The sequence below is a fragment of the Peromyscus maniculatus genome, chromosome 1, assembly GCF_049852395.1.
Source record: "Peromyscus maniculatus bairdii isolate BWxNUB_F1_BW_parent chromosome 1, HU_Pman_BW_mat_3.1, whole genome shotgun sequence".
NCBI classification, from domain to species: domain Eukaryota; kingdom Metazoa; phylum Chordata; class Mammalia; order Rodentia; family Cricetidae; genus Peromyscus; species Peromyscus maniculatus.
This window is the reverse complement of record NC_134852.1, coordinates 37,549,621-37,575,160: the sequence shown is the minus strand read 5'-3', so window position 1 is coordinate 37,575,160 and position 25,540 is coordinate 37,549,621. Positions and strand designations below refer to the sequence as shown.

The window sequence follows — 25,540 nt, the reverse complement described above, 5'->3', positions numbered from 1 at the left end:
GACAAGAACTACAGATTCTGGAAGGATGGACACATAATCTGAGTAACAGTATTTTATCACAATGATCATTCTAGAAGGTGACTGCCATCCCAGGGTTGCAGGACTGGTGTCCGGCTGACTTTTCTGACAGATGATGAGCTGTCACTGTGGTACTGCAGAGGAAATGAGAGATGGGGGAGCAGAGTGAGGTGGGCTGCACCACGTCTTCTGAAATCCCCCAGAACCCTGCACTGCATGTAACCATGTGACCAGCAGAGGGGGCAAGAAAGTTCCCATCCAGTGACTGTCCCTGAACACCAGTGAAGTCATCATGATCCTCTCTCTCTCTCTCTCTCTCTCTCTCTCTCTCTCTCTCTCTCTCCTCCTCCTCCTCCTCCTCCTCCTCCCTCCTTTCCTCCCTCCCTCCCCTCCCCCCCCAGCGGGGCTGCATGTAGGCCCAGCTGGTCTTGAACTCAGATATGTAGCTGAGAAGGCCCTTGAACTCCTGATCCTCCCGCTTCCATCTCCCAAGGCTGGGATCACAGCCATGGACCACTATGCCTGATTTACAGAGTGCTGGGGACGGAACCCACGGCTTTATGCTGGATAAGCACTGTACCAAAAGCCACATCTCCAGCCTCACACCTTTCCTCCTTTTCTTTTGAGAAAAAGCCTCATGTGGCCCTTCTGGGAAAGGTCTCGCGGCATCCCTCAAGGCTTGGTGCTCCTAGGAACTAGGGCTACAGTTGTACTTTGCCATGCCTGGCCATTTTAGTTCGCAGTTTTGTTCTCAAATTTATTATTTTGTGTGTGTGTTTGCCTGCCTGCGTTCATGTGCGCCGTGTGCATGCAGGACCCGTGGAGGTCAGAGGGCTTGGAGCCCCCGGAACTAGAATTACTGATGGCTGTGAGCCACCGTGTGAGTCCTGAGGGCTGAACCCGGGTCCTCTGAAGAGCAGCCACTGCTCTCAACCGCCAAGCCACCTTCCAGCCCTTGTTTTTCCATTTTATGGTATTTTGACAGGATCATACTCTGTAACTCAGGCTGATTTAGAGTTTGCTCTGCAGCATAGGTTGGCTTCAAACTCTTGATTCTCCTGCCTCAACTTCCTGAGTGCTAGATGACAGATGTGCACCACACCCCTGACAGTTTAATGTCATCTTAAATCCCAAATGGGGACTTTCTGAGGAACTGCCAGCTATCAGAAGTCAGCAGGAGCCTGCAATGGGGGTACACCTGAGATGACCTAGTCACCCACAAAGAAGACTGCAGAGTATATGATGGGTCAGCCTGAATCCACAACGAAGTCACTGGGCCTGGTGGGTGATCCTGGAATCTTCCTTGAGGGGCTGAAGTCCCTGTCCGCTAAGCTGTCACAGGGCCAGGCACATCAGCATGGGTAAGTGTCTCCAAATCAAGCAGGGTCGGACTACGCTAATGTGCACCCTGGGAGACCTGGCCTGCTCCTCCAGCAGTGTGGCGCAGACTGGAGCCAGCAAAGGAGATGGACAGTTCTCTCGGAGGATGGTTCATCAGGTGCAGAGGCCCAGAGTAGGGATAAATGTAGTCACTGTGGTCCTGCCAGTGGCACAGGACGTCTGGGACACCGTGTAGATGAATACAGGAGGTTGGAGTTAGGAACGGGGCTGAGACACAAGACAATAAACTCCGGGCTGATGAGACGGCGGGGGTTGGGGGAGGCTCTGAGGAGTAGGGGAGGGTCACCCCAACTCTGACTCGGGGCAGAGGACAGGAGGAGACTTGACAGAGGTAGAAGGGAAGCGTGGGCTGACACTGGTGCTCTCCAACCCAAGGCCTTTGCAGGACCCGTCCCCTCTTCCTGCCTGGGCCATCTGGGTAGATTTGCCAAGGGCCCCGGATGAGGTCAGCCAGTGTGGGACCATTCCCTCCTCACCTCGGACATCTAGCTTGCACTCAGCCAGGGCCTCCCCCAGTTCATTGAAGGCGCGGCAGGAATAGGTCCCTGCGTCGAAGGGCGAAGGGCGCCGGATGTTCAGCGTCAGGATGCCCTGGTAGTTGGTTATGAGGAATTTGGGATCTTCATGGATTTCCATCTTGTTCTTCATCCACACCACCTTTGGCTAGGGAGGAGCACAAAGAGGAGGCTGGTTTAGAGGGGGGCCCTCGGCAGAAGCCCATGCCGCTGCCTGGCTGCGTGGACTGGATCCAGTCACTTTACTCTCTGACAGGCCTCCCATCCAGGGCCCTGACACTGTTCCCTCCTCCTCCAACTCTGCTCTCCCTGCCTGTCCTGCCCTTCCCACACCGCTCACCTCCTGGACTGGGTGCCTCGTTTACTGTCCCAGAACTGCCTGTGTTTCTCCATCATGCTCATCACCATTCACAGTTTTATATTATCTGTGAGAATTTAGATCAGTCCCCCCCCCCCACACACACACACAACACAAACAGAACTTCTTGGTTCCATTGTGAAGCACACATGAAGTCCAGGAAAATATTTGTGGAAACAGTGACGTAATTCAGCAAATGGGATGAATGAATAAGCTGAGACAGTGAATTAATTGGCACACGGTTAAAGGAGATGGTGGATGGATTTATGAACGAATGGGTGAGAGCACCCAGACTTGGTGGTGCGCACCTATAAGCCCAGCACTCAGGAAGTGGAGGCAGAAGGATCTTGAGTTCAAGGCCATCCTAGGCTACAAGAACCCTGGGGCCTGGAGAAATGGTTTCAGTGGTTAAAAGTGCTTGCTGCTTTCCCAGAAGATCTGGGTTCAGTCCCAGCCCCATTGCTGGGCAGCTCACAGCTGCCTTTAGTTCCCGTCCCCGGGAGTCCAGTGCCCTCTCTGGCCCACAAGAGCACTGCACACTCACAGCGCACATACCGACACATCCATGTTAAGGTATTTTTAAAGGAAAGAGTGAACTTGTAACCGGTTGGCTGAGGAAAACCCCGGGGAGCTTTGCAGGTGTAGATGCTTGCCCGAGGTTTTCCAGGAAGTGGCAGTGGCCACAACCGGGACAGGAGAGTTGGGCTTCATGAATGAGGTGTCCCTGGCAGCCGTGAGGCAGAGGTTCAGGACCGTCTGACACTCGGCCTCCACCAAGGGGGCCGCGGGGAGGCGCTGCTGGTGTGGTGGCTGCCCCAGCCCCACCCTGGCACCTTTGGGTGGCCTCGGACAGCACAGTTGAGAGCTGCTGCATATCCCGCCACCACTACCCGGTCCGTCAGCGGCGTCAGGAACTTGGGGGCCGTTCGGAAATCATGCTCCCTGTATTCCAGCGATTTTAAGGTGATTCCTAAGGAAGAAGAGGCACCTATAAGGTCAGTCCCACCCCAGCCCCAGCCAGGGACCAACAGCCAGGCAGCCCGGCCCCGCACCTGGCTTGAGGATTCGAGCTGTGTTCTTGGAGACACCAGGTGAGTCACTGAGACCACAGATGTTCTCGCTGAAGACCCGGAAGTAGTACTCGTTGCCCACGATGAGATCGGACACCGTACAGCTGGTGTGGCGATTGTGTTCGTAGACATTGAACCACTCCTGGAATGGGGACAAGGAGGGACCAAGGACGGCAAGCTCATGAGGACACACGTGGGTACAGGCCCGGGAAGGGCAGGAAACAGCCTGTCTTTCATCCTCAGCCCCTCGCTCTCGGTCACCCAGTCTCCTCCTAGCCTCGGTGTCCCAGCCGTGAAAGAGAAAGCTCAGCTCTGCTCTGCCACGGCCTCCAGCATTTCCCGCAGGCCCTGAGGCCCCTCTGTTCCCTCACCATGGTTTTTTTGTCAGCCTTCTGGACAAAGTAGCCCGTGACCTCGCTGTTCCCATCATCCTTCGGCGGCTGCCACTCCACCAGGGCATTGGTGCCCCACACCTCCTTCACCACCACGTTCTCAGCCGGCCCTGCCTTTTCTGCCGAGAGGGCTGGGGTTACACATCATCAAGGGGACCTGATGCCTGGCTCTGCCCCTCCCTTCCCCTCCTGGGTGTTTTCTTTCTGACTCGTTGTAGCTCAGGCTGGTCTAAAACCCGCTATATATCCCAGGACTGCACTAAACCCCTGACCTTCCCACTGCTAGCCCATGAGTGCCGAGATTTCAGGCACAGACCACCGCACGTTATCCAGTGCTGGAGGTGGGCCCTGGGGCCTCGTGTGCCGCAGACGAGCACAGCACCAACTCGGCCCCTGCCCCACCTTCCACCTTCCTGTCCAACCTCCCTGTCTTCCTGTGGCCGCGTTCCTCCAGCCCCGGCCTCTCCCCCACTCTGACTTCCCTCTCCTCCCATTCCTCACTGGCCTCTTGCACTGCTCCTGAGCCTGTTCTATCCGCCCCCACACCCCACCCCCCGGGCTCCAGCCTCGCACCCACAACCCGGATTCGGATGGTGGCAGTGTCCTTCATGTTCTCAATCTGCACGCTCAGCTCATACTCGCCCGAGTCAGAGCGGGCCGCCTGACGCACGAAGAACACCGTGTCGAAGTCGCTGGTTCGCACATTCACCCGGGAGGTATCCAAGGGAGCCCCACCCTTTGTCCACACCACCTGAGGCCGGGGCTTGCCCTGGGAGAGGTTATAATGTCAGGGGAGTGGGCTCTTCAGGCCCAAGGGCCTGGCTACATCACTGCCCCTGGGCCTGATACCATACTGGACTTGTACTTGACCCTAATCTAGGCCCTGATCCCCACTGAACTCTGGCCATGGCTTTGATCCCAACCCTCTCTCTGAAGTCCACCTTGACCCCAGCCCTAGCCCTGATCCAGACCCTGGCTCTGACTTTAGCACAAACAATGGTACTGGCCCTGAACCTGACCCTCTCCAGAGGCTTGACCCCAGCCCCACCCCTAAGTGTGACCCCAACTCCAATCCTGTCCATAGCCCCAATCCCAGCCCCAACCCTGGCCCTGACCCTGATCCCAGCCTGACCCTGGCCCTGTCCATATCCCCAGCCCCAGCACCCACACTGACCCCAGCTTTGACCCTGGCCCTGTCCATATCCCCAGCCCCAGCACCCACACTGACCCCAGCTCTGACCCTGTCCATATCCCCAACCCCAGCACCCACACTGCCCCCAGCCTGGCCCTGTCCATATCCCCAGCCCCAGCACCCACACTGCCCCAGCTCTGACCCTGGCCCTGTCCAATCCCCAACCCCAGCACCCACACTGACCCCAGCTGAGTACCTGGAAGGGGATAACAAGATTGAGAGCCTCCCCCACTTTTCGGATGTAGGTCTGCCGCAGGTGGCGAGGCAGGCGGATCTTGGGTTGCTCTGAGGGTGTGAACAGAGGGGGTTGGTGGTGGGCTGCGACACTAGAGAGGGATGACACCATCCGAGGGACCCTCACTGAAGGACACTGAGTCCTCAGGAGGGCTGAGTCGGGGACTGGGTATCACTCACCCACAATCTCCCTAATGGTGACCGGCTGAAGGAGGGTGGCTGGTTCACTGCGCCCTGCAATGTTGACCCCAACAACCCGGAAGAGAATCCTGGCTCCGGTTGGGAGATCCTTGACAGTGAAGCCACACCGTTCCACGGGTTCCTTGTTAGCCGGGACCCATTCCTCAGCTAGAGAGAGGAGTCACATGTGGAGCTGGCCCTTCCCCTGTTTTCGCCACTGCCCCCCCCCCCAGAAACAGCCCCAGCACTGTGAGGACTCCGTGAATACAGCAGCACTGGTCAAGCCTTCCGGAGAACAGCATGAAGGGCCACACCCATCACAACATGGAGACAGAGACCAGCCTCAGCGCTGCTGTGACCCCGTTTCAAGGACAAGGAGACTAGAGGCCCAGGGAGGTTAAGAAGCTGCTTGGAGTTACACAGCTCCAGCATGGTGCAAGAAATTCCAGGGGTATGAGGGTGAGGTGCTGCCCAACTGGAGAATGAAAAGGGGAGAGATGGGGGCAAGAAGCTGGTGGGGCAACAGCATCCCTTTCCCACATGACCTGACGTGGTGGTCACAGTTCCAAGTCAGAATGAAGGTTCTGAATCCCAGAGACCAGAGCCACACAGCCACAGGCAGGCAGGCAGGGCTGGCGCTGCTCGGTTACTGATACGGCTGGCCGGATGGTGTCAGTGTGTCCTGACCGCCAGAGAAGTGATGCATGGAAGACGTTCTGCAGCCAGGGCTGTGAACCCCACAGCAGCCTGTGTACGTGTGTGTGTGTGTGTGTGTGTGTGTGTGTGTGTGTGTGTGTGTGCATATTTGAGTGTGCATGTACATGGGCGGGTAAATGAATATTTGAGTGTGAATGCATGGCTTTAAGGAGTACGTATGTACTAGTGTGAGTGTGTGGCTGCATGCCAATGTGCTTCATGAATGTGTGTGGGTATGTGCAAGTGCGTGAGTGTGAGTGTGTTGGGGGGGCATGCAGCAGAGGTGGGGTGGGGACAATGGAGATGACAGTTACAGAGATGGTTGGGAGGGAAGAATATTAAGACAAGGAAGAGGAGAGGGGAAGGAGGTAGAGGAAAATACAAGAGAGGGAGGAACAGATAAGGAGCTACTGCTGCGTGGGGGTGGCGGAGGGTGGGACGACGCACTGGCCTGAGGGGTCCGGCCTGTCCCAGGCACTATGCCGGCCCCTGTGCATCTCCCACGTCCCATCCCGGCTCAGCATAGGACCAAGTGCCACTCACAGCCCTCCAAGCAGTACTCCACCAGGTAGCCATCGATGCCGCCGGCGCCAATCCTGTCTGGAGGCCTCCACTTGAGTGTGGTGGTGGTGTCTGTCACATCCTCCACTGTGAGGTGCTGGGGTGCACTTGTAGGGGCTGCAGGGATCCAGAGGGGGGGCAGGAGCCAGTGAAGGGCCAGAGGTCAGCAAGAGAGGGCAGGGGTCAGAGGCTAGTGTCACTGTGACGGGCCAGAAGTCAGTGAGCAGAAAGGGCTTGAAGGAGATTAAAACAGCACCCAAAACAAAAGGCCAGTGTGGTGGCCACACCTTTAATCCCAGCACTGGGGAGGCAGAGGCAGGAGGATCTCTGTGAGTTCAAGGCCAGCTCGGCCTACATATCAAGTTCCAAACCAGTTAGGACTAGAATCTGCCAGTGAGATTCAGTAGTAGAGCCTATGTCTAGAATCTCTCATTGAGGAGCTGGAGTTTTGTGTAAGGTCTGGGTTCGTCTCCAGACACACACACACACACACACACACACACATACACACACACACACACACACACACACACACACGAGTTCCAAGCTCTGTGGGTCAAAGGCCAGGTGTGGGACTGGAAATGGATGTGGGGCAGGGTGGGTGGGAGGGGCGTGTGGGGAGGGACGGGCCATTGTACCAATGGGCATGAAGGGCTTGGTATTCATGCTGGGCTGTGAGACACCGATGGCGTTGACGGCGAAGACCCGCATCTCATAGAGGACACCCTCGATCATCTTTGTGGACTCGTAGGTTGTCTCGGTGAAGACTTCAAAGTTGAGCTTCATCCAGCGCTGAGAGCCTTTCTTCTTCCGCTCCATCAGGTACCCTGTGGCTCCCCAAGCAGAAGGTTTGGGGGGCCATGGTGAGATCTAGTGTCACATTCGGGGCAGGAAGGGTCACATAGGAAGGATCATGCAACCCCCATCAGATCGACTCTCAGCTTCACAGAGCCTTCTGGTGGCTGCCATGCGTGGCCTTGGGAAGCCAAGGGTCACAGAAATCCCCAGGCTATGAAGCCAAAATTATACTTATCTCCAGGTCACTGGGAAACAGTGAACCCTGGGAAAGGTTAATGGGGTCAAAAAGTAACAAAGATGGAAATCCAGCCGGGCGTGGTGGCGCACACCTTTAATCCCAGCACTCAGGAGGCAGGTACTCACAGGCAGCTGATACCTGTGAGTCTGAGGCCAGCCTGGGCTACAAAGTGAATCCCAGGCCAAACAGAGCAACACAGTAAGACCCTGTCTCAAAAGGGGGTCGGGGTGGGGGCCACAGGCATGGCTCAGTCCTTAGGGCTTGTGCAAACATGAAGGCCTGAGCTGGGATCCGCAGCACCCACATAAAAGCTGGGGAATCTCAGTGCCGGAGACAGAAGGCTCCCTGGGCTCACTAGCCAGCCAGTCTAGCCTAACAGATGAGCTTTAGGTTCGGTGGAGACTCCATCTCAAAAAATAAGGTGGAGAGTGATGGAGGAGGACGCTCAAGGTGGGCCTGGCCTCCATGTGCATGTACACATGAATGAAGAGAAGAACTCATGGAAATTTAGTTCTCTGGGGAGACCCACAAGGAAGCTGTGGACTCGGGTGAAAAATGAATCAAAGGTTAGGGGACATGGGAGTCACGGGACATGGTATGAGGATGCTAACCAGTCACGGGCTGTCCTCCATCATACTTGGGTGGCTCCCAGACCAGAATGGCCCAGTCTTCTCCAACTGAGGTGACACGGACGGCCTCTGGAGGGTCAGGAACATCTGGGTGGGGGCGAGGGACAGTAAGAGTGTCAGGGGCACCCCTAGAGACCCAATGAGCTACCCCGTGCATCATCCCCCTTGACCCCTGCTTACCCACAACCCGCAGGAAAATGGAGGCCACATCCTCGCCCGCAGGGTTGGTGACTTTGATGGTATAGCGGCCCTCATCCGCCCGTTCTGCACTCTCAATCACGAAGCTGCTGCAGTCTGGCCTCTGCTCAATGTGCGTCCTGCCCTCTGTGGCTGTGAACACCTGGACAGGGCCGCCCAGCAGCCAGGCTGATATCACTCTCCCAAACCAGGCATTGCCTCAGGACCTCACCATGGCCACACGTATGTGAGTCCTGACTCAGCGGACTCACCCTGACTTTCCTCCTCCGTCCTTCCTGCACCCCACACACCCTTCACAAAGCACATGTCTTGTTCCCAAAAGTCACAATTTATCTGTATACATACAGCCTGACACTCCTTTCTCTTTCTTGTTTTCCTTCTAAGACAGGGTCTCTTGTAATCTAGACTGACATTGAACTTCTTCTGTAGCTGGAGATGATCTTGAACTCCTGTTCCCCCTGCCTCTACCTCCCAAGTGCAGAGATGGTGGTGTGAACCACCATGTCCGATCTGTGCAGTGCTGGGGATTAAAATCCAGTGATAGAGCCCCTGCCTAGAATCCCAACCGCTCCACTTCTGTCTCAAGCCTTCTCTCACTCTTTTTTTTTTTTTTATGTGCATTGGTGTGAGGGTGTCAGACCCCCTGGAATTGGAGTTACAGACAGTTGGGAGCTGTCATGTGGGTGCTGGGAATTGTACCCAGGTCCTCTGGAAGAGCATCCAGGGCTCTTAACTGCTGAGCCATCTCTCCAGCCCGCCTCCTCCTCTTAAGACCACCTGGAAGTCATCACGTCTTCCAGGATGGAAGAAAAATGACCTTACATTCCTACAGCTCCTGCTCTCTGACCCCTGTATCTCAGTCTTGGCCATCTTGGGAAGCAACTGTGGCTTGTGTCATCTCCCCCAAAGGACTGCGACCTTTAGTGATCAGCTGGGGGGAAGGGTGGATAAACATGAAATCACGCTGTCCATGTTCCAGAAGAGAGGACCTCGGTGATGCTACAGTTTGGATAAATGTTACCCAAAGACTCATGTCCTACAGGCTTGTCCCAGTTCATTATATTACTGGAAGGAGGTGGAGCCTTTAAGTGATGGAACCTAAAGCCTGGAGGTGGGAGGTGGTGGCGCACACCTTTAATCCCAGCACTCAGGAGGCAGAGGCAGGCGGATCTCTGAGTTGGAGGTCAGCCCGGTCTACAGAGCAAGTTCCAGGACAGCCAGGGCTACAGAGAAACCCTGTCTCGGAAAAAAAAAAAAAAAAAAAAACAAAAAAAAAAAAAACAAAAAAAAAAAAAAACAATGTGACAGGACCTAGCAAGAGGACACCCAGTCACTGGTAAGTGGGGGTGCCACTGAAGAGGACATTGGGGCTCTGGACCCTTCCTCTCAGTGTGTCCCAGCCATTGTGAGGTGAGCATAATGTTGGGCCCACGCCTTGTGTAGACCAGTCCAGCCTGCCGTCTTCAGAAGTGGTCCACACAGAAGGAAGATGTCCTCATTCCATAGGGGATGAGACTGAAGCTCAGACAGGGAGAGCCACTTGCCAGAGCCAGAGGGAAGGGGACGAGGACAGAAACCCACCTCATCTCCCTTCAGCCAGGTGGCAGTGGGAGGTGGCTCCCCCGTGATAGCCACATCCAGCCGCAGCTTGTTTCCAGCCACCACCACAATTGAGTTGTCTGAGGTCTTCCCTGAGCAGTCCAGGTGGATCTTCGGGGGCTCTACAGGCAGAAAAGAGCCACTGTGGCCCTGGCTTCCCAATACCATCAAAGAGTCCCCAGTCCAGACCCAGCCCGCCTCCCTCAGTCGTGAGCCACACTGGGGCCACCCGGCCCTCACCTTGCTTGGGTACATACTCCACTTTGATTTCTGGAAGGAGAAGGAGTTGAGATGGTTAGAGTTAAACTCTCATGTCCCTCCCTCATCTTTCCTTCATAATCCAGGGGCAGAGGGAAGCATCTGGGAGAAAACCCGAGTCTTGGACCCTAGGGGAGGGAAAGACACCCAGACCACCCTACTCCCGATGGATACTCATGTAGCATGCACCGTGCCCTGAACATCCCACTGACTATATTCATGGGCCCCACAGACCCTGGCTATGGCCTCCATTGTACAACCAGGGATTTTAATCCTGAAGAGAGAAATTCTGGGATCCTGGAGGTCTGGGAGGGTGGGCTCTCCATCCCTAGTAGAAAAGGAAGGCTGTCTCTACCCAGGAAGTTGAGCTTGGCTGAGAGGGACAGGGCGTAGCCATCAGGCACAAATGTGTAGTCTCCCTCGTCCTCGGGGCGGACATCATCAATCACCAGCTTGTGGATTCTAGAAGGCAGAAAGGAGGTGGGTGGGGTCGGGTCCTCCCATGTGCTTCTGGGGACGCCAACATGAGGAGTGTGGAGCCCAGGCAGGGCTCTACCTCTATGTCATTCCTCAGGCACCATCCACATATTTCCTTAAGATTTATTTATACGTATGCATGTTCGCCCTCATGTCTGTGTGTGCACCCTGTGTGTGCAGTAGCTACAGAGGACAGAAGAGCACTGGGACTGGATTTACAGATGGTTGTGAGCCACCACGTGGATGATGGGAATTGAACGCGAGTCCTCTGTGAGAGCAGCCAGTGCTCTTAACCATTGCGCCTTCTCTCCAGCCCTTCTTCTCCATTTTGTCACAGGCCTCTCACTGGAACCTGGGTCCCACCAATGAAGCTGTCTAGCCAGCAAACTCCAGGGATCCTCCTGTCTCTGCCTCCCAGTGTGGGGATTATGGGCACACACCACCATGCTCCAGCTGTTTATGGGTGCTGGGAATTGAACTCAAGTCCTCATGTTTACACAGCCACTATTCTTACTTGTGGTTTTATGATGTTCTAGCCTGAGTTTAAATCCCGCTTCCTAGCTGTGTGGCTTTGGGCAAGCTACCAAGCCTCTCTGTGCCTCCATTTCTTCATCCATAAACAGAGGTAATGATAACACTATCTCAGGGTTGTGAAACATCTAGGGTAGACCTGGCACTCAGAAAGTTCCCTGTCAGCATCAAGACTGGCTACGATCATTATCAAGGCTACCAGCAGCGACAAAAACCCAGACAAACAGCTCTCATGAAGAAACCCAGGAGGATGTGGCACTGGACCAGAGTCATGGCTCTCAGGCGTTCAGCAGATGAGCAGGTACTATCTCAGGGGCTCACACACTGCCCGCAGAATTCTAACCTCTTGCTTTCCTGTGTGTCCCAAACATGGTCCAAGTTGACCGCTCCCTGCACCGTGCCTTTGCAGTGAGACCTGATGGATCAGCCTGCTCCCAACCGACCCACAGACTCATTAAAACAACCCTCCTTTTCAACCAGTGAGTCTGCCACACAGCCATAGCTGATCCATGGGTCCCACCCACCCAGTCCAAGGACTCCGACACCCCACTGTGTCCTCGGCCTGCGCCTCACCTGCCCACGTGGGAGATGGTGATCCTCTTGCTGGGCCGGACTTCCACCCCGTTCTTGTACCACTTGCCCGTCACTTTCTCATCAGACACTTCACACTTGAACACAGCCTGCTCTGAGGCCTTCACCGTCAGGTCCGCAATGTCCTGCAGGACCTCCAGTTGCTTTTCTGGATAAGAAGGAAGAAGGGTGGGAAGCTGATCGCTCCAATCAGGCCACAAGTACTAGTGAGCACCACTGTGTGCTGAATGCTGGTCTGGGGATGTAGTTATGAGTAAGCCCCAAACCACGTATTGGACATGGAAGGTCTCACTGTAATGGGGAGTAATGAACAAGGAAATTCCATGAATAGGGGTGAAATGGGCTGAGAAGGGCAGGGGAGACACTACAGCGAATGCTGAGAGCCTCCAAGGAGGGGATATGCAAAGGCCCTGTGGTGGGTTGGGGGTGTACTCAGTGATAGAGCCTCTGCCCAGAATTCTCCAGTGAGAGGTTGGGGTGTAGATAAGTGGGTTCCTAGCTAGCATGCCCTGATAAGATACAATTTATTTTCCTAATATTTTACTCAGAAGGTGTTGACACACAGAACCCCTGGGGAAGGAGAGCTGAGCTGAGTGTGTGTGTGTGTGAGTGTGAGCGTGTGTGTGAGTGTGTATGTGTGTGTGTGAGTGTGTATGTGTGTGTGTGAGTGTGTGTGTGTATGTGTGTGTGTGAGTGTGTGTGTGTGAGTGTGAGCGTGTGTGTGAGTGTGTATGTGTGTGTGTGAGTGTGTATGTGTGTGTGTGAGTGTGTGTGTGTATGTGTGTGTGTGAGTGTGTGTGTGTGAGTGTGAGCGTGTGTGTGAGTGTGTATTTGTGTGTGTGAGTGTGTGTGTATGTGTGTGAGTGTGTGTGTGTTCATGCTTGTCACCTCTTCTCCATCCTTCTTTTTCTCTCTCTCCCCTGGACAACAGTATCACCTGAGAACTGACCTTGGCAGGCTCTTCCTGTGAGTCAATGCAGTGTACACTTGTTTAATGGCCAATATGAAAAAAAAATGTATTTATTTGGATGTGAATGACATAGATTTTTGTTTTGTTTTGCTTTACTTTCCTCTTTGTGGAAATATAGGCTCTCGGGACATAAAGTCCTATGGGCCCTTCTCTGACCCACTTTCTCCTGGGGTGGCATTTTATATGAGTAAGCTGGTAAACTGGGACATTCACAGGGTCCTGTCATGCCTTCCAAAACACCCCCGATTCTGTGTCACGCGTGGTGAGGGGAGTGGACAAACGTGAGGGCAGCAGACAGCATGACTGTTGTGCCAGTCTGGGCACAAGGTGGAGAGTCTGGCCAGGTTGGGGTGGGAGAGGACATGCACATCGATCTGGAGCCTCAGCTCTCTCCAACCCTCGGAGAGGAAGCCATACCTTCCACAATGAGTTCAGCCTCACATTGGCCACCGTTGGTGATGACCTGATAGCGGCCCCCATCCTCCTGGGTCACATCAGAGTAGATGAGGATGTGCCGTTTCCCGTCCTTCTTGAAGCGGTAGCGTGCCTTATAGGAGTCCTCTCGTGTCATCTCCACACCATCTTTCATCCTAGGTGGAGGAAGACAGATCAGTGGTCTCAATGAGGTGGGAGGATAGATGTTGCATAGACCAGGGATGGGCGGGAATGTGCTTGGTTTAGATGGAGAATGAATGGATGGAGGGGTAAGGGATGGGAGGGTGAATGAATGATAGAAGGATAGATTGATAATGATGGGTTGAAAGATGATAGATAAATGGCTGAATGAGTCGATGGAAAGGGGGTTGGGGGATGGATGGAGAAATGAATAATGAAGTTATGAATAGATAAATAGATTGATGATAGATGGGTAGATGGATGGTGATGGATGGGTGGACAGAGGGGGAAAAGAATAGAGGGGTGATGGATGGATAAGTGGATGGATGGATGGATGGATGGATGGATGGATGATAAGGATGATGGATAATGGATAGGTGGAGGGATGATGGGTGGATAGTGGGAAGATGGACTGATAATGGTTGGGTGAAAGGATGGTAGGTGAATGGATTATAGAAGGATGCACAGTAGATAGAATGATGATGGGTGGGTGATAGATGGATGGATGTGTAGAGGGATGATGGGTGGGTGATGGATAATGGATGGGTGCTGGTTAGATGGCAGATGGATACATGCTGGATGGATAAGAGGGTGATGGACAAGCGGATAACAGACACATAGATGGCTCCAAGGACAAATGACTGGCTGATAAATGAATTAATATTCAGTGCAACAGGATGGATCAGGAAAAAGATGCTAAAGATAAACAGATGGGATGAACAGAGGTCAGTTCTAGAATAAGGAGGTCATGAGCAAAGGGGGGATTTAAAGAGATTAACTGGGGTCTCAGGTGCCTCCTGAGCAAAGATCAGAACTTCCTAGGAAGTTTTGGGTGTGCTAGAGACCAGGGCTGAGGGGAGGAACTTAAGGCAGCTGTGCTCAGCTAAGAAACCAAAGCTCAACTCACCACATGACCTGTGCGCCTTCTTCAGACACCTCTACCGACATTTCCACTCGGTCACCCACAAACACCTGCTGGTCTTCCAGTGGGGTGACAATCAGGACTGGGGGCTCTGTGTAGAGAGAGAGAGGAAGCCGGCAGTCTCAGAGCCCACTCCATTTCCTCGCTGCTTCTCCGGGCTCAGGATGGAGCCAGCCCCACCTTTGACAAAGAGTTCCGTGAAGCACTTCTCGTCCTTGACCGCCACCTCATATGCAGCGTCATCCGCCAGTGTGCACTTGTTGATGGTGAGAATTCGTTTCTTCCCCACATTCTCGAACACATACCTGCCGTCAGAGTACCCATCATAGAAGACACAACCCAAAGGGAAAGCTGAAACCCACACCTGTTTCTGGGCGCTCACTCTAGACCTCCCTCTGTGCAGCAACTGCCCTGTGCATACTTGCTGCTTGGTTTGATCTCTTGGCCATTCTTGAACCACTTGAGTGGAAGGTCTGGATCACTGATCTCCACCACCAACTTGATCTTGTTGCCCCTGTCTACTTGGTAGGCTGGGTCCAACTTCTTAGTGAAGGCTAGGCATGGAGAGAGGACCACAGGGTAGAGGGAGGATCAAGGAATATGGAGATGCTCATCGAGGACAGGAGACCAAGGGGTAGAGAGGAGGACTTCCTTGTTGCCCTGATCATCTCTAGAGGAACCAGGTCTTCCTCCCAGACCTCTGTCTCTCCAAGGTCAAGTCCAGAGGCCTCTGTGGACTTAGAGACCTTTGAGAGAGAGAGAGGCCCACCACTCTCTTGTCAGATTAGGACCAAAAGCTGGGTCCAAGGTACAGATGCCCCCAGTGTTGGAGGAGTTCAGGACAATCCCCTCTCCCGGGGCTCAATGCTGACCTGCACTCTTCTTGACCTCCACCTTGGCCTTCTTGAGCCGCTTCAGCATGCCACGGAGGTCAGTGATACCATATTGAAAGGCAATCTTCTCGTACTCGCTCTTCTTGGCCCCTTTCAGGAGCTCCCAAATCTCTGGGGGAATGCCCAGGTCATCATCATCTTTCTTCTTCTTCTTTTCCTCCTCAACTACTTCCCTGGGGGAGCAGGGACACCAGTAGTGAGGCGGTTAAGGTACCCCACCACCCCATGATGAGATTTGCTGTGTGACTCATCAGTTACCTGGTAACTCTGAGCCTTATTCTTTCCCTCTTGGATCATTGCCCAAGCATCTTCCTTCCCTCCTTTTAGCCACTCACCTGTCCATTCCCCAATTATCCAGCCCTCAGCCACACATCAATTCATCTACCCATCATCTATCTGTCCATCCATCCAACCATCCAGGTATTTACCACCCACCTATCCCTACATTCATCCACCCATCCACCCACTAATTTATTCACCTATCCATCCATCCTTCTATTCCACACATCCACCTGAATACCCACCCATTTATTCATTATCCACTCTTCTCTCCATTTATCATCCATCCATCTCTTCTCCCACCTTACCTCCCCTCCATAAATCCATCTCTTCATTTATTTATCTGCTACCCATACATCCATCCATTTCAATTTGTCCATGTATCCTACCCATCCATCAGAACACTCACTCATTATCCATCCTTCCTTTCCTATCTCCCTCCATTCATCTAACTATATAAACACCATTGAATTTATCATCCAATCACCCTTCCCTCTCTTCCTCAATTCTCTACCCTTTCATCCATCTTCCATCTATCTAGTCCCCATTCATCCTTCTGTCTACCCAGTCTACCCACTCATTCATCTAATTGGGTAAACAGTCATCCTTAATCTATCCCTTCCCCCACTCATCCATCCATCCATCCATCCATCCATCCATCCATCCATCCATCCAACTACCCATTTCCACACCAATTTCATTGATTCATCCATCCAAGTAGTCAACTAAACATTAATCCCTTCACCTTCCTACCCATTTATCCATTCATTTATTCATCTATCCCTTTACTTTCCTACCCATCTACCCACTCACCATCCATCCACCCACCCATCCTTCCATCCATCCATCCATCCATCCATCCATCCATCCATCTATCCATCCTTTCACTTTCTACCCATCTACCCATACATTTAACCATCCATCCCTTCACCTTCCTATCCATGTGCCCATTCACTTACCCATCCATCCACCTATCCAACAAATATTTATCAGTCATTTTCCTTTCTAGGCTTTTCCACCCATGGTCTCCACAGAACATTTCTGATGTTCACATCAGAAACCATCCCCTCCCTGTTCTAAACTTTGCCATGACTCCCCACTGCCTTCAGAAGGGAGCCTCAGCTCCTCATCCTGGAAATCACCAACCTACCCATCTTTCCACCACCATCACTCCAGTCATCCAAACCAGATTCATGCCCTGTCCTTAGCACTCCAGCCTCTTCTTCAGCCTCTCGGGCTCTGTGCTGCTTCCAGCCTCCTATGTCCTGCCTTTGTGTCCCTTTCCATCCTACAAACTCTAGTACCAGTGATTTCTTCTCTGTGAGGTGTCTATGGTCCTCCGAGGCAGTGACCTGCTCTTGCCCTGATGTCTTAGGTCCTTGCCGACACTTCCTCCAACCACACCAAACTGCCTCATGTGTGTCCCTGTCTTTGGATCTTCCCAAGGCATTGAAGGAGTCAGGCCAGGATCAAGTGGGGCTTCTCTGTGCCTCCATCTCAGCCCAGCCTCTAGTGGACCTCACAAGATGTGCAGCACATGGAGGGAGGAATGCATGCAGGAATCTTCAGGAAGGAAGAAAGAAGGAACAAAGTAGATGCATGCATGAATACTTTATCAATATTGAGAGCAGAGGGTGAGAGGACAGATCAACAGAAGGATGGATAGAGAAGAGCAGGGTCCATGCATGCATGGCTAGGACATCAGAAATGGTTGAGCAAGCACTGGGTCACAAGCAGATGCAAGATGGCCAAGCCTGTGGTAAAAGACCCACAGAGGAACCAATCAATAAACAGTGGGAAAACTGGAGCCATGAAGGGTGGACACATGACCAATAATACAGTGGATACATGAGAAAGAATAAGTGTTCTGAAGAACAACAGTAAATTGTCGCCATCTATCCACTCTGCTCTGCATGTGTGCACATGTGTGCATCTGTGTGCCTAGCCAGAAGTTGCTATCAAGTCTTTGTTCAATCATTTTTCTACCTTGTTTCTTACAATGTTTTTAACTCTTTATTGTGTGTGTGTGCACGTGCACTCACACACCACAGCACGTGTGTAGAAGTCAGGGAACAATTTTCAGGAGTCAGCTGTTTCTCCGAGGACTGAATGTTGGTCATCAGGCTTGGTAACAGGCACCCTACCCACTGACCCATCTCCCTGACCCACCTTACTTTGTGAGACACGGCTGCTCTATCACTGAACCTGGAGCTCCCTGATTGGTCTAGGCTGGCTGGCCAGCCAACTCCAAGAATCTACCTCTCCCCATTTCAGCCCTGCTGGGATTCCAGAGGCCCGGCGCTACCCCTGGCTTTACACAGGCCCTGGGGATGGAAACTCAGGCCTCACACTTGCACAGTAAGAACTTTACTGATCACATCCGCACAGCCCAGTCCAGTTATTTTTTACCTACAGAATGCCAACCTCACACTGCTAATTATTTTTTCAAGACAGGGTTTCTCTATGTAGTTTTGGAGCCCGTCCTGGAACTCACTCTGTAGACCAGGCTGGCCTCCAACTCAGAGATCTGCCTGCCTCTGCCTCCCGAGTGCTGGGATTAAAGGCGTGTGCCACCACTGCCCGGCTCACGTGGCTAAATTTAACAGAAAGCTCTAAGGGATTGGGTGTGTCAGTGATGGCTTGAAGAGATGAAAGGACACTGCTGGCTGTCTGGGTGTGGGGGGAGCAGGGTCTGGATAGGATGTTGGGGGCTGATGGGGAGGGGGGTGCAGGTACCATTGAATAAACAGGCAGGGAGGTGGTGGATATAAGAAGGACAGATTGGTGTAGGAACGAGTGTGTGGAGAGTAGATGGGGGAATTGACAGACAGATGTCTGAATGGAAAGGGTGGGTAGAGAACTGGGAAGCTGGTGGGGGAAGAGTGGATGTGTAACGTGGATGGGTGGGTTTGAAGATGGAGAGGTAGATAGCAATGTGGATGGAGGATGAGTGGACGGATTTGTGGCTAGGGGACCAGTGGTAGGCTGGAGGGATGCATAGCTGGACCAGTAGGAGGCTGGAAGCCTGGGTGAGCAGGGTGGATGCGTGGCTGGTGGCTACAGGGGTGAGTAGGTCGAGGACTTGCTGGGCAGGTGGCAGACTGGGTGGCGCTGTGGGCAGGGGTGGGGTGGATGGGCTGGTGGGAAGGAATGAAGCTGTGGGGGAGACGGCACCAGAGTAAACAGAAAGCTTAGGGGTGGAGGCTGAGGGATGGCTGCTCTGGGCAAAGTGCTTGCTGCATGAGAACCTGTCTGTAACAGCCAGTGTGGAGTGCAGGGCATGCTCTGTGGTTAAGTATACACACAGCCTTTCCGGAGAACCCGGATTCAGTTCCCAGTGCCCACATCAAGCAACGGACGACCACGGGTAGCTCCAGCCCTAGGGGGTCCAGCGCCCTCTCCCGGCTTCCACAGCTGTTGCACTTGTGTACACAAACCCACAGGCATAACAAAAGTTAAGTCCTGGGGGTGGGGCATGGAGAGAAGGGGACCCTGGACCTTGTTAGCTTGCCCTAGCCAGCCTATTGAGTTCCAAGTTCAGTGAGAGACCCCATCTCAAACACCAAAGTGAAAGGCCAGGCATGGTGGCACACACCTTTAACCCAGCAACCGAACAGTCAAGGCTGGCACACACCTTTAACCCAGCAACCGAACAGTCAAGGCTGGCACACACCTTTAACCCAGCAGCCGAACAGTCAAGGCTGGCACACACCTTTAATCCCAGCAACCGAACAGTCAAGGCAGAGAGATCCCTGTGAATTTGAGGCCAGGCTGGTCTACATAGCAAGCTCCAAGCAAGGCCAGCCAAAGCTACATAGTGAGACTTTGTCTCAAAACACAATAAAGACAGACAGACAGACAGACAGACAGTGGAGAGTGACAGAAGACACCAGAAATCAACCTCTGCCCCCACCCCTCCCCACTCACACACCACACAGAGAAGGAAAGAAAAGGGAGGGAGGGAGGGGGGAGGAAAAGGAGAAAATCCGGGAGGTTGATAAGGTATTGGCACTTTGGCCGTCGTCCCCCTCCCAAGACCCCACCTGTCCCCCCTCTGCTAGCTCGGCCAGCTCACCTCTTCTTCAACAAGCCGCTGAAATCCAGCTCACCCGCCTCTTCTGACTTCCCGTCACCCCTGTGATCATTATGAAGGAGTGTGAACCGCACTAGGATCAGCCCCAGGGTCTCCACCCCTTGTCCTCCATCTCCACCCCCCAAGGATAGCCCCCCTTGATTCTCAGTGCCAAGAGGCGCCTCTCCCCAGGCCCCAGGGGCACTCACGAACGCTTGAAGCTCTCAAGGCTCTGACCAGATGAGTCCTGTCGGGGTGCTGGGGACAGGAGATAGAGAAGCAAGGTAAAGACCAGGATATCCTGCCCAGACATTCACAATTCACAGCCTCTTTGGGTACCCTTTCCTCCATCTTTTGGGTCAATGCACCCTTTCTGAAGGCCTAGACAGTGTGCTCCCTCTCTGTCTGTCTGTGTCTATCTGTCTGTCTGTCTCTCTTTATCTCTCCTGTGTGTGTGTGGGGTGGGGGGTGTATTTGAAACAGAGTCTCAAACTATGTAGCCCTGGCTGGCCTAGAACAAAAACCATCCTGCATATCCCTCCCCAGTCTTTTGGATTTTGAGACAAGATTTCGCTGTGTAACCCGGCTCCTGTGGAGCTGGCATGAATCATCCTGCCTCAGCCTCAGGGCCGGGTGAAAGGCATGGACCAGGGATAACTTCTCTACCCTTTGGAGTTCCCTGGTCAGCAGGCCGCATCCTCCCGGACAGCTGGTCCTTACTCCCCCAGGTCAGGGCAATCTCATTGCCCCAGCCCCTCACTTTCAAACCCCACACTGTGAGCTGCAGAACCCCAGAGGCTGCAGGGGTCCTGCTTGCTCCTAAACCTGCCTAGTCTATACACCCCATCCTGAACCCACACATCCAGATTCTGTGAGGTGGGAGGCCCTAGCTACCTAGCCTTCAGCACACTTACACAAACCTGGGGGCCTCCTAAGCGTTTGTATGCATACCCCAAGTTGCTAAACATCTGTACCCCTAACTCCATACCTCCTCCTACACAAGGCCTGAAGACCTTGCCGCCCATTACTAATCTAGACCCTCTCCTCCAAGAGACTGTGACCGCCCCACCTCCACACCTGCATCCACCGCAGCTCAGTCTAGAACCCCCGACCCTGCCGGCACCCCCGTCCCGCCCGCGCACCCACTCCCACCCCCGTCCCGCCCGCACACCCTCTCCCACCCCCGTTGCCCACGCACCCACTCCATCCCCGTCCCACCCGCGCACCCACTCCCACCCCCGTTGCCCGCGCACCCACTCCCACCCACTCCCACCCCCGTCCCACCTGCGCACCCACTCCCACCCCCGTTGCCCGCGCACCCACTCCCACCCCCGTCCCGCCGGCGCACCCACTCCCAGCCCCGTCCCACCCGCGCACCCACCCCCACCCCCGTTGCCCGCGCACCCTCCACATCCACGTTGAACAGGCAGCTGTCGCAGACATCCTTGGCTTTGACCTCTAGACGGTAATCCCCGCGGTCCCCTAGGACCACCTTCCCAATGTGGAGTTCCACGGTGTACACCTGGGGGCCAGGGGTATGACGCTTGTGACTCACTGTCCCCAAGTCTCCACCCGGCCCCAAAGCAGAGTTCTCGGCCTGGGACAGCTCGCCCTCCAACTTGCGGGATCTTGGCTCCCTGGGGCCTCTAGGTGGGTGAGGGACACAGGGCTCTGCCCTCTGCACTGTTCGTCCACGCTGTAGAGCTCAGCCACTGCCCCAGGCGCTGGCTCTCTCAAGGGGGTGCCAGAGCTCCCGAGCACCAGCTGGGTGGCTAGCTCTACCTCTGGTCCCACCAGGGTCTCACATTGCTGGCAGAGTCGTGGGATTCCTTGAAAGAGAACCGGGCTCCGCTCTTGCTGCCCAGCTCCTGCCACTTCCCCTTGAACCACTTGATGGTGGGCTTGCCCGGGAGCTCCTTCCCGTTCACCTTGGCCAGAATCACCGTGTCCGTCCCTGGAGGAGGGAGGCAGGGAGGAACCCAGGTCTCCAGAGAGGAAGGACCCTGAGCTCAAGACCCAGCCCTCCTCCCTCAGATCCAGGGGGGTCCAGGCCTCGCCCTCCTCCGTCTGATCCAGGAGTCCTCCCCAGCTCTCCTCCCTTAGACCCAGGAGTCCTCCTTCAGATCGAGAGGTCCAGAATGAACCCTCCTCCCTCAGACTCCAGTTCTAGACTGTTCTCAAGTGCTCACCAGTCTCCACTGACACAGAGTCCGGCTTTTTCAGGAAAATGCCTGTGGGCTCCTCTGCAGTTGGGGATTGGCCCTCAGGTGGGGCCTCTGCTCAAGAGAAAGGATTAGGGTATCAGCAGTGGTCTAGGGGAAGCAGAGGCCCTCTTTGGGAAGGGTTCTGGGGTCAGGAAGAATCCCTCTGCTCAGAACCCAGAGACTAGAGGTGTGGCTTGCTAGGCTCTCTCAGCCCCTTGGGCCTCAGTTTCTCCTTCTGTAGACCAGTAGGTTATGGCCAGGATGGTCCTGAATGGACTTTCAGGTAAAGGACATGGAAATATGGACACAGCCTTTGGGGACTGGGCAAGAATTACTTGAGACATCACTCAGAGTGAAGTGCCAGCCTGGGTGGGGTACTGGGGAGCCAGGAAGGACTGTGGCTCTGTCACTGTTTGGGACAGCTACAGGAAAGAGATTAGGAAAGGCTAGGGCCACTGTGCAGAGGGGCCAGGCGGAGACAGCTGGCAGAGCCCCAGGGAGCACCTCACCTTTGGGGGGTTCTGCAGGAGCCGGCTTAGCAGGGGCTTCCTTTGGCGCATCCTTTCCTTTGGGGGCCTTTTTGGCTGCTGAAACAGGAGATGTTGAAACTTCAGGGTAATACAGTGCTCTCCTCCCCAAGAATGCAGAGTCCAGACCCAGACCTTCTTCCTCAGACCTGGGGGTCCAGGCCTCAAACCTTCTCCTTCAGACACAAGGTCCGGATGAGGCCTTCCTCCCTCAGATGGTGGGTTACAGATCTCCCCATTCCAGGCATAAGTTGATCCTAACCCTGAGTATGGAATCAGGTTCCCCCAACCCTCGTAGCCTCGCCCCAGACTCTGGCCGCCAGCCTGACCTTTCAGGTTTGGGGTATAATTAGCCCTTCCCCTGGGATGGAAACTGGACACTGGTGCTGACCACAGCAGTCTCCCATGTGGCGTGGGTCACTGACCCATGGGTCAGTCTGTGCAAGGGAGCTGATGTCTACCTCAGTCTAGCTGGGCTGACACCAGGGGACCAGCCACCTTGGGGAAGGTGATGCCAGGATTCGTGTGCAGTGCCCACTTCCAGAGAAAGAGACAGCCCCAGCCAGCACCAGACTACCCCTGTCTCCAAGGAGTACGCCTAACTACACACGGAGAGATACCGGGGTCTGGGGCAGGGCCAGCGCTTGCCAAGCAGGCGGGAGGCTCTGGATTCCATGCCCATCGGAGCAGGAAAAAGAAGGCTCCATCCATGGAAAAGAGACCCATAATTCCTGCACAGAGGCCCAACTTTCACACCGAGGGGGTTCGGTTCTCATCTTTACACAGAAAAGTATCATCCCATGCATATGGAGTCCTACTGTGTCCTTAGAAACACTCGTGTTCTAGAAGGTCCCCAATCTCCACTCAGGGAGGAGACTCAACTACCTTGAGGGGGTTGTCCCACTGGAGAGGACCCTATCCTTAAGCTGAGCCCCAGCAGTGCACAAGCAAGATCCCATGAGCCCCAAGAAAAGGAGCCCCCTCGCTGGAGGTAGGGGCGCATGCCTGCCACCCAGTTCTTGGGAGATTGAGGCAGTAAGATTGGGACTTCCAAGCCAGCCTGGGCTGCAGAGTGAGTTTGACACCAGCCTATAAGGCTTGTGGGGGGGGGGGGGAGAAAGAAAGGATGAAAGCAAGCAGAGAGGGGAGGGAGAGAAAGAAAACCGAGCCCAATTTACAATTAGACAGCTGAGATTTCTACCCAGGATGGGTCTCCCAGTCCCGGAAGAGGGAGGGTGACTCTTGACCCTACACAGACATGAGACCCCGCCACCCTGCACTAGGAAGTAATCCATCTGTGCACAGAGCAGGGGCCCATCTTCCCCAAGCAGGCAAAGAACCCCCTCCTCCCACGGTAGAGACATGCTCTTGTCCATCTCCCACCCCAGCCCCAGGAAGGTTTCTGGCCAGCCACCTGGTTTAGCCTCAGGCATGTCGGCGACCTCCTCCCGCTCCCAGGACCGCAGTAGCTCTGGCCAGGCCCTAGTGGGGACAGGTGGGTTCCTAGGAGGAGCCCTTTATGGAGGCTCAAGACTCCCAGGAGGCATCGCAGGGCCGCCCCACATTCCTCCCGAGTGCTCTAAAGGGCGAGAAATAGCTAGGAGACAGAGAGGGCTGGAAGAATGCCGGGCCCCAGGGGGGCTGGGCCGGGGGAGCTTGGACACCTGAGTCTGGGGAGGTGCGAAGGTGGAGCCTGCATGGCCTCAGGAGGGGGGTCTGGGGGCGCAGGGGCCCAGATCCTTAGGTCCTGGAGAAATGGGGGTGCGGGAGGAGAAGGGAGCAGACCACGAGATGGGGAGAGAGGGGAAACAGAGAGGGCACTTGTGTCCAGGGACAAAGGGGGAGGAGAAAAGGGAAAGAGAAGGAGATGAAGGAGGAGGGGAACCCTGGGTCCTGGAAGGAGAGGAGCGTGTGGGGAGGGGCCGACTAGGTCCTGGGGGGAGGACGAGAAGCAGGGCTGGGGGTCTCAGGTGCACCGGGCGCGGGAGGGGTAGGTTCAGGAAGCCTTTCTTAGCCAGCCCGAGTCAGGAGTTTTCTAGAAACCAGAGCCGGGAGAGAGAGTCCGGTTTCCCCGCGTAGGCAGGACGGGTGCCTGCCGGGGGGAGGAGGTCTCGGTGTCGCTCCCGCCCTGTCCTGGTGTGGGTTCCCCTGGGAGCGGCCTGGCCGGCTGCCGGTCACCGGCCGGGTGCAGAGGCCGGGAAGGCCCTGGAGGGCTGCCCGGCCGGCTGCTTCCCAGCACCCGAGAGCCGAGGAGGGGGTAAGGACGAAGAGAGGGGTTTGGGGTACCATAGGTGTGGCTGGCCCAGGAGGGTGCAGAGGAAAGGATGGGTCAGGGCCCAGGGGAGCCGAGACGAGCTGCCCCCGTCGCTTTTCTTTCTTCCTGCTCCCCTCCCTCCTCTCCACTTGACAAAATCCCCTAACAGCCGGAAGCGTCCCCGCCTCGGGGGGGGGGGGGGGGGGCACTAAGCCAACTAGTCGGCAGCCTCCCTGTGACGCCTTTGGTTGCCCGGCAAACTTCCACCTCGCTCCCGAGGGAGCAGGCAAGTTACATAGTGGCCCCGTATAGTGGCACACCCTTGAATCCCGGAATTCCAGAGGCTGAGCTGAAACAGGGGGATTGGCGTGACTTCGAGGCCGGCCTGAGCTACGATGTAAGAACGATCCTATCTTTAAAAAACGAACACACAAAAGCTAGAAACCTGGGATGGAGGAGTGAGCGGAAAAGAGCCCAGGGATTTCACCGTTCAAGACCCAGGCTGGCCCACAGCCATTGTACCTCCGCCTGCCTCCCTCATCTGCCCCTCCTTACTGTAGCTGCCTCCGACTCAGTACCCCCCGGATCCGGTGGAGGGGCAGGGGGCAGCGTTTGATAAAGGGTCCCAGCTGTAACCTTGATTTAGGATTTTATTTATTATCCATGGAGAGTGATGATGTTGGCTTTTGAAGAAAGAATTTTACTAGGTGCCCGCTTAGCCTTGGCCACATGGACATCCAAATCTTCCATGATCCTTCTTTCCTGTCCTGGCCACCCAGAGGTGAGCTCATGCAGTCAGGTTTATCAGGGTTGCAGGAGGCCTTCTTCCTCCTCTTCCTCAGAGGGACCTAAGCCTGGGTGACCCCGC

At 54.8% G+C, this 25,540-nt stretch overlaps 1 protein-coding gene across 3 annotated transcripts; it reads right to left on the bottom strand.

Moving 5' to 3' along the window:
- Positions 1-39: 39 nt before the first annotated feature.
- Positions 40-24,854, bottom strand: Mybpc2 (myosin binding protein C2). 3 transcript variants are annotated; one of them, XM_006986195.4, is made up of 29 exons: positions 24,705-24,854; positions 23,833-23,900; positions 22,401-22,478; positions 21,877-21,963; positions 21,493-21,641; positions 21,092-21,209; positions 19,897-19,945; positions 19,691-19,750; positions 15,316-15,509; positions 14,865-14,997; positions 14,624-14,748; positions 14,429-14,534; positions 13,324-13,496; positions 11,919-12,084; positions 10,693-10,799; positions 10,320-10,349; positions 10,062-10,201; positions 8,463-8,622; positions 8,265-8,369; positions 7,256-7,444; positions 6,600-6,734; positions 5,361-5,528; positions 5,143-5,231; positions 4,328-4,523; positions 3,734-3,873; positions 3,345-3,504; positions 3,126-3,262; positions 1,896-2,082; positions 40-152 (listed from the first exon to the last, which is right to left on the bottom strand). In XM_006986195.4, exons 2-29 carry the CDS (start codon positions 23,849-23,851, stop codon positions 142-144), a joined length of 3,411 nt encoding a protein of 1,136 aa, XP_006986257.1. In that variant the 5' UTR covers positions 23,852-23,900; positions 24,705-24,854; the 3' UTR covers positions 40-141. The 3 variants fall into 3 exon arrangements, with proteins under 3 accessions (XP_006986257.1, XP_006986258.1, XP_076432151.1); XM_006986196.4 differs by having other exon boundaries at positions 22,401-22,475; positions 24,705-24,837; XM_076576036.1 differs by lacking the exons at positions 23,833-23,900; positions 24,705-24,854 and adding an exon at positions 23,039-23,159.
- Positions 24,855-25,540: the final 686 nt, after the last annotated feature.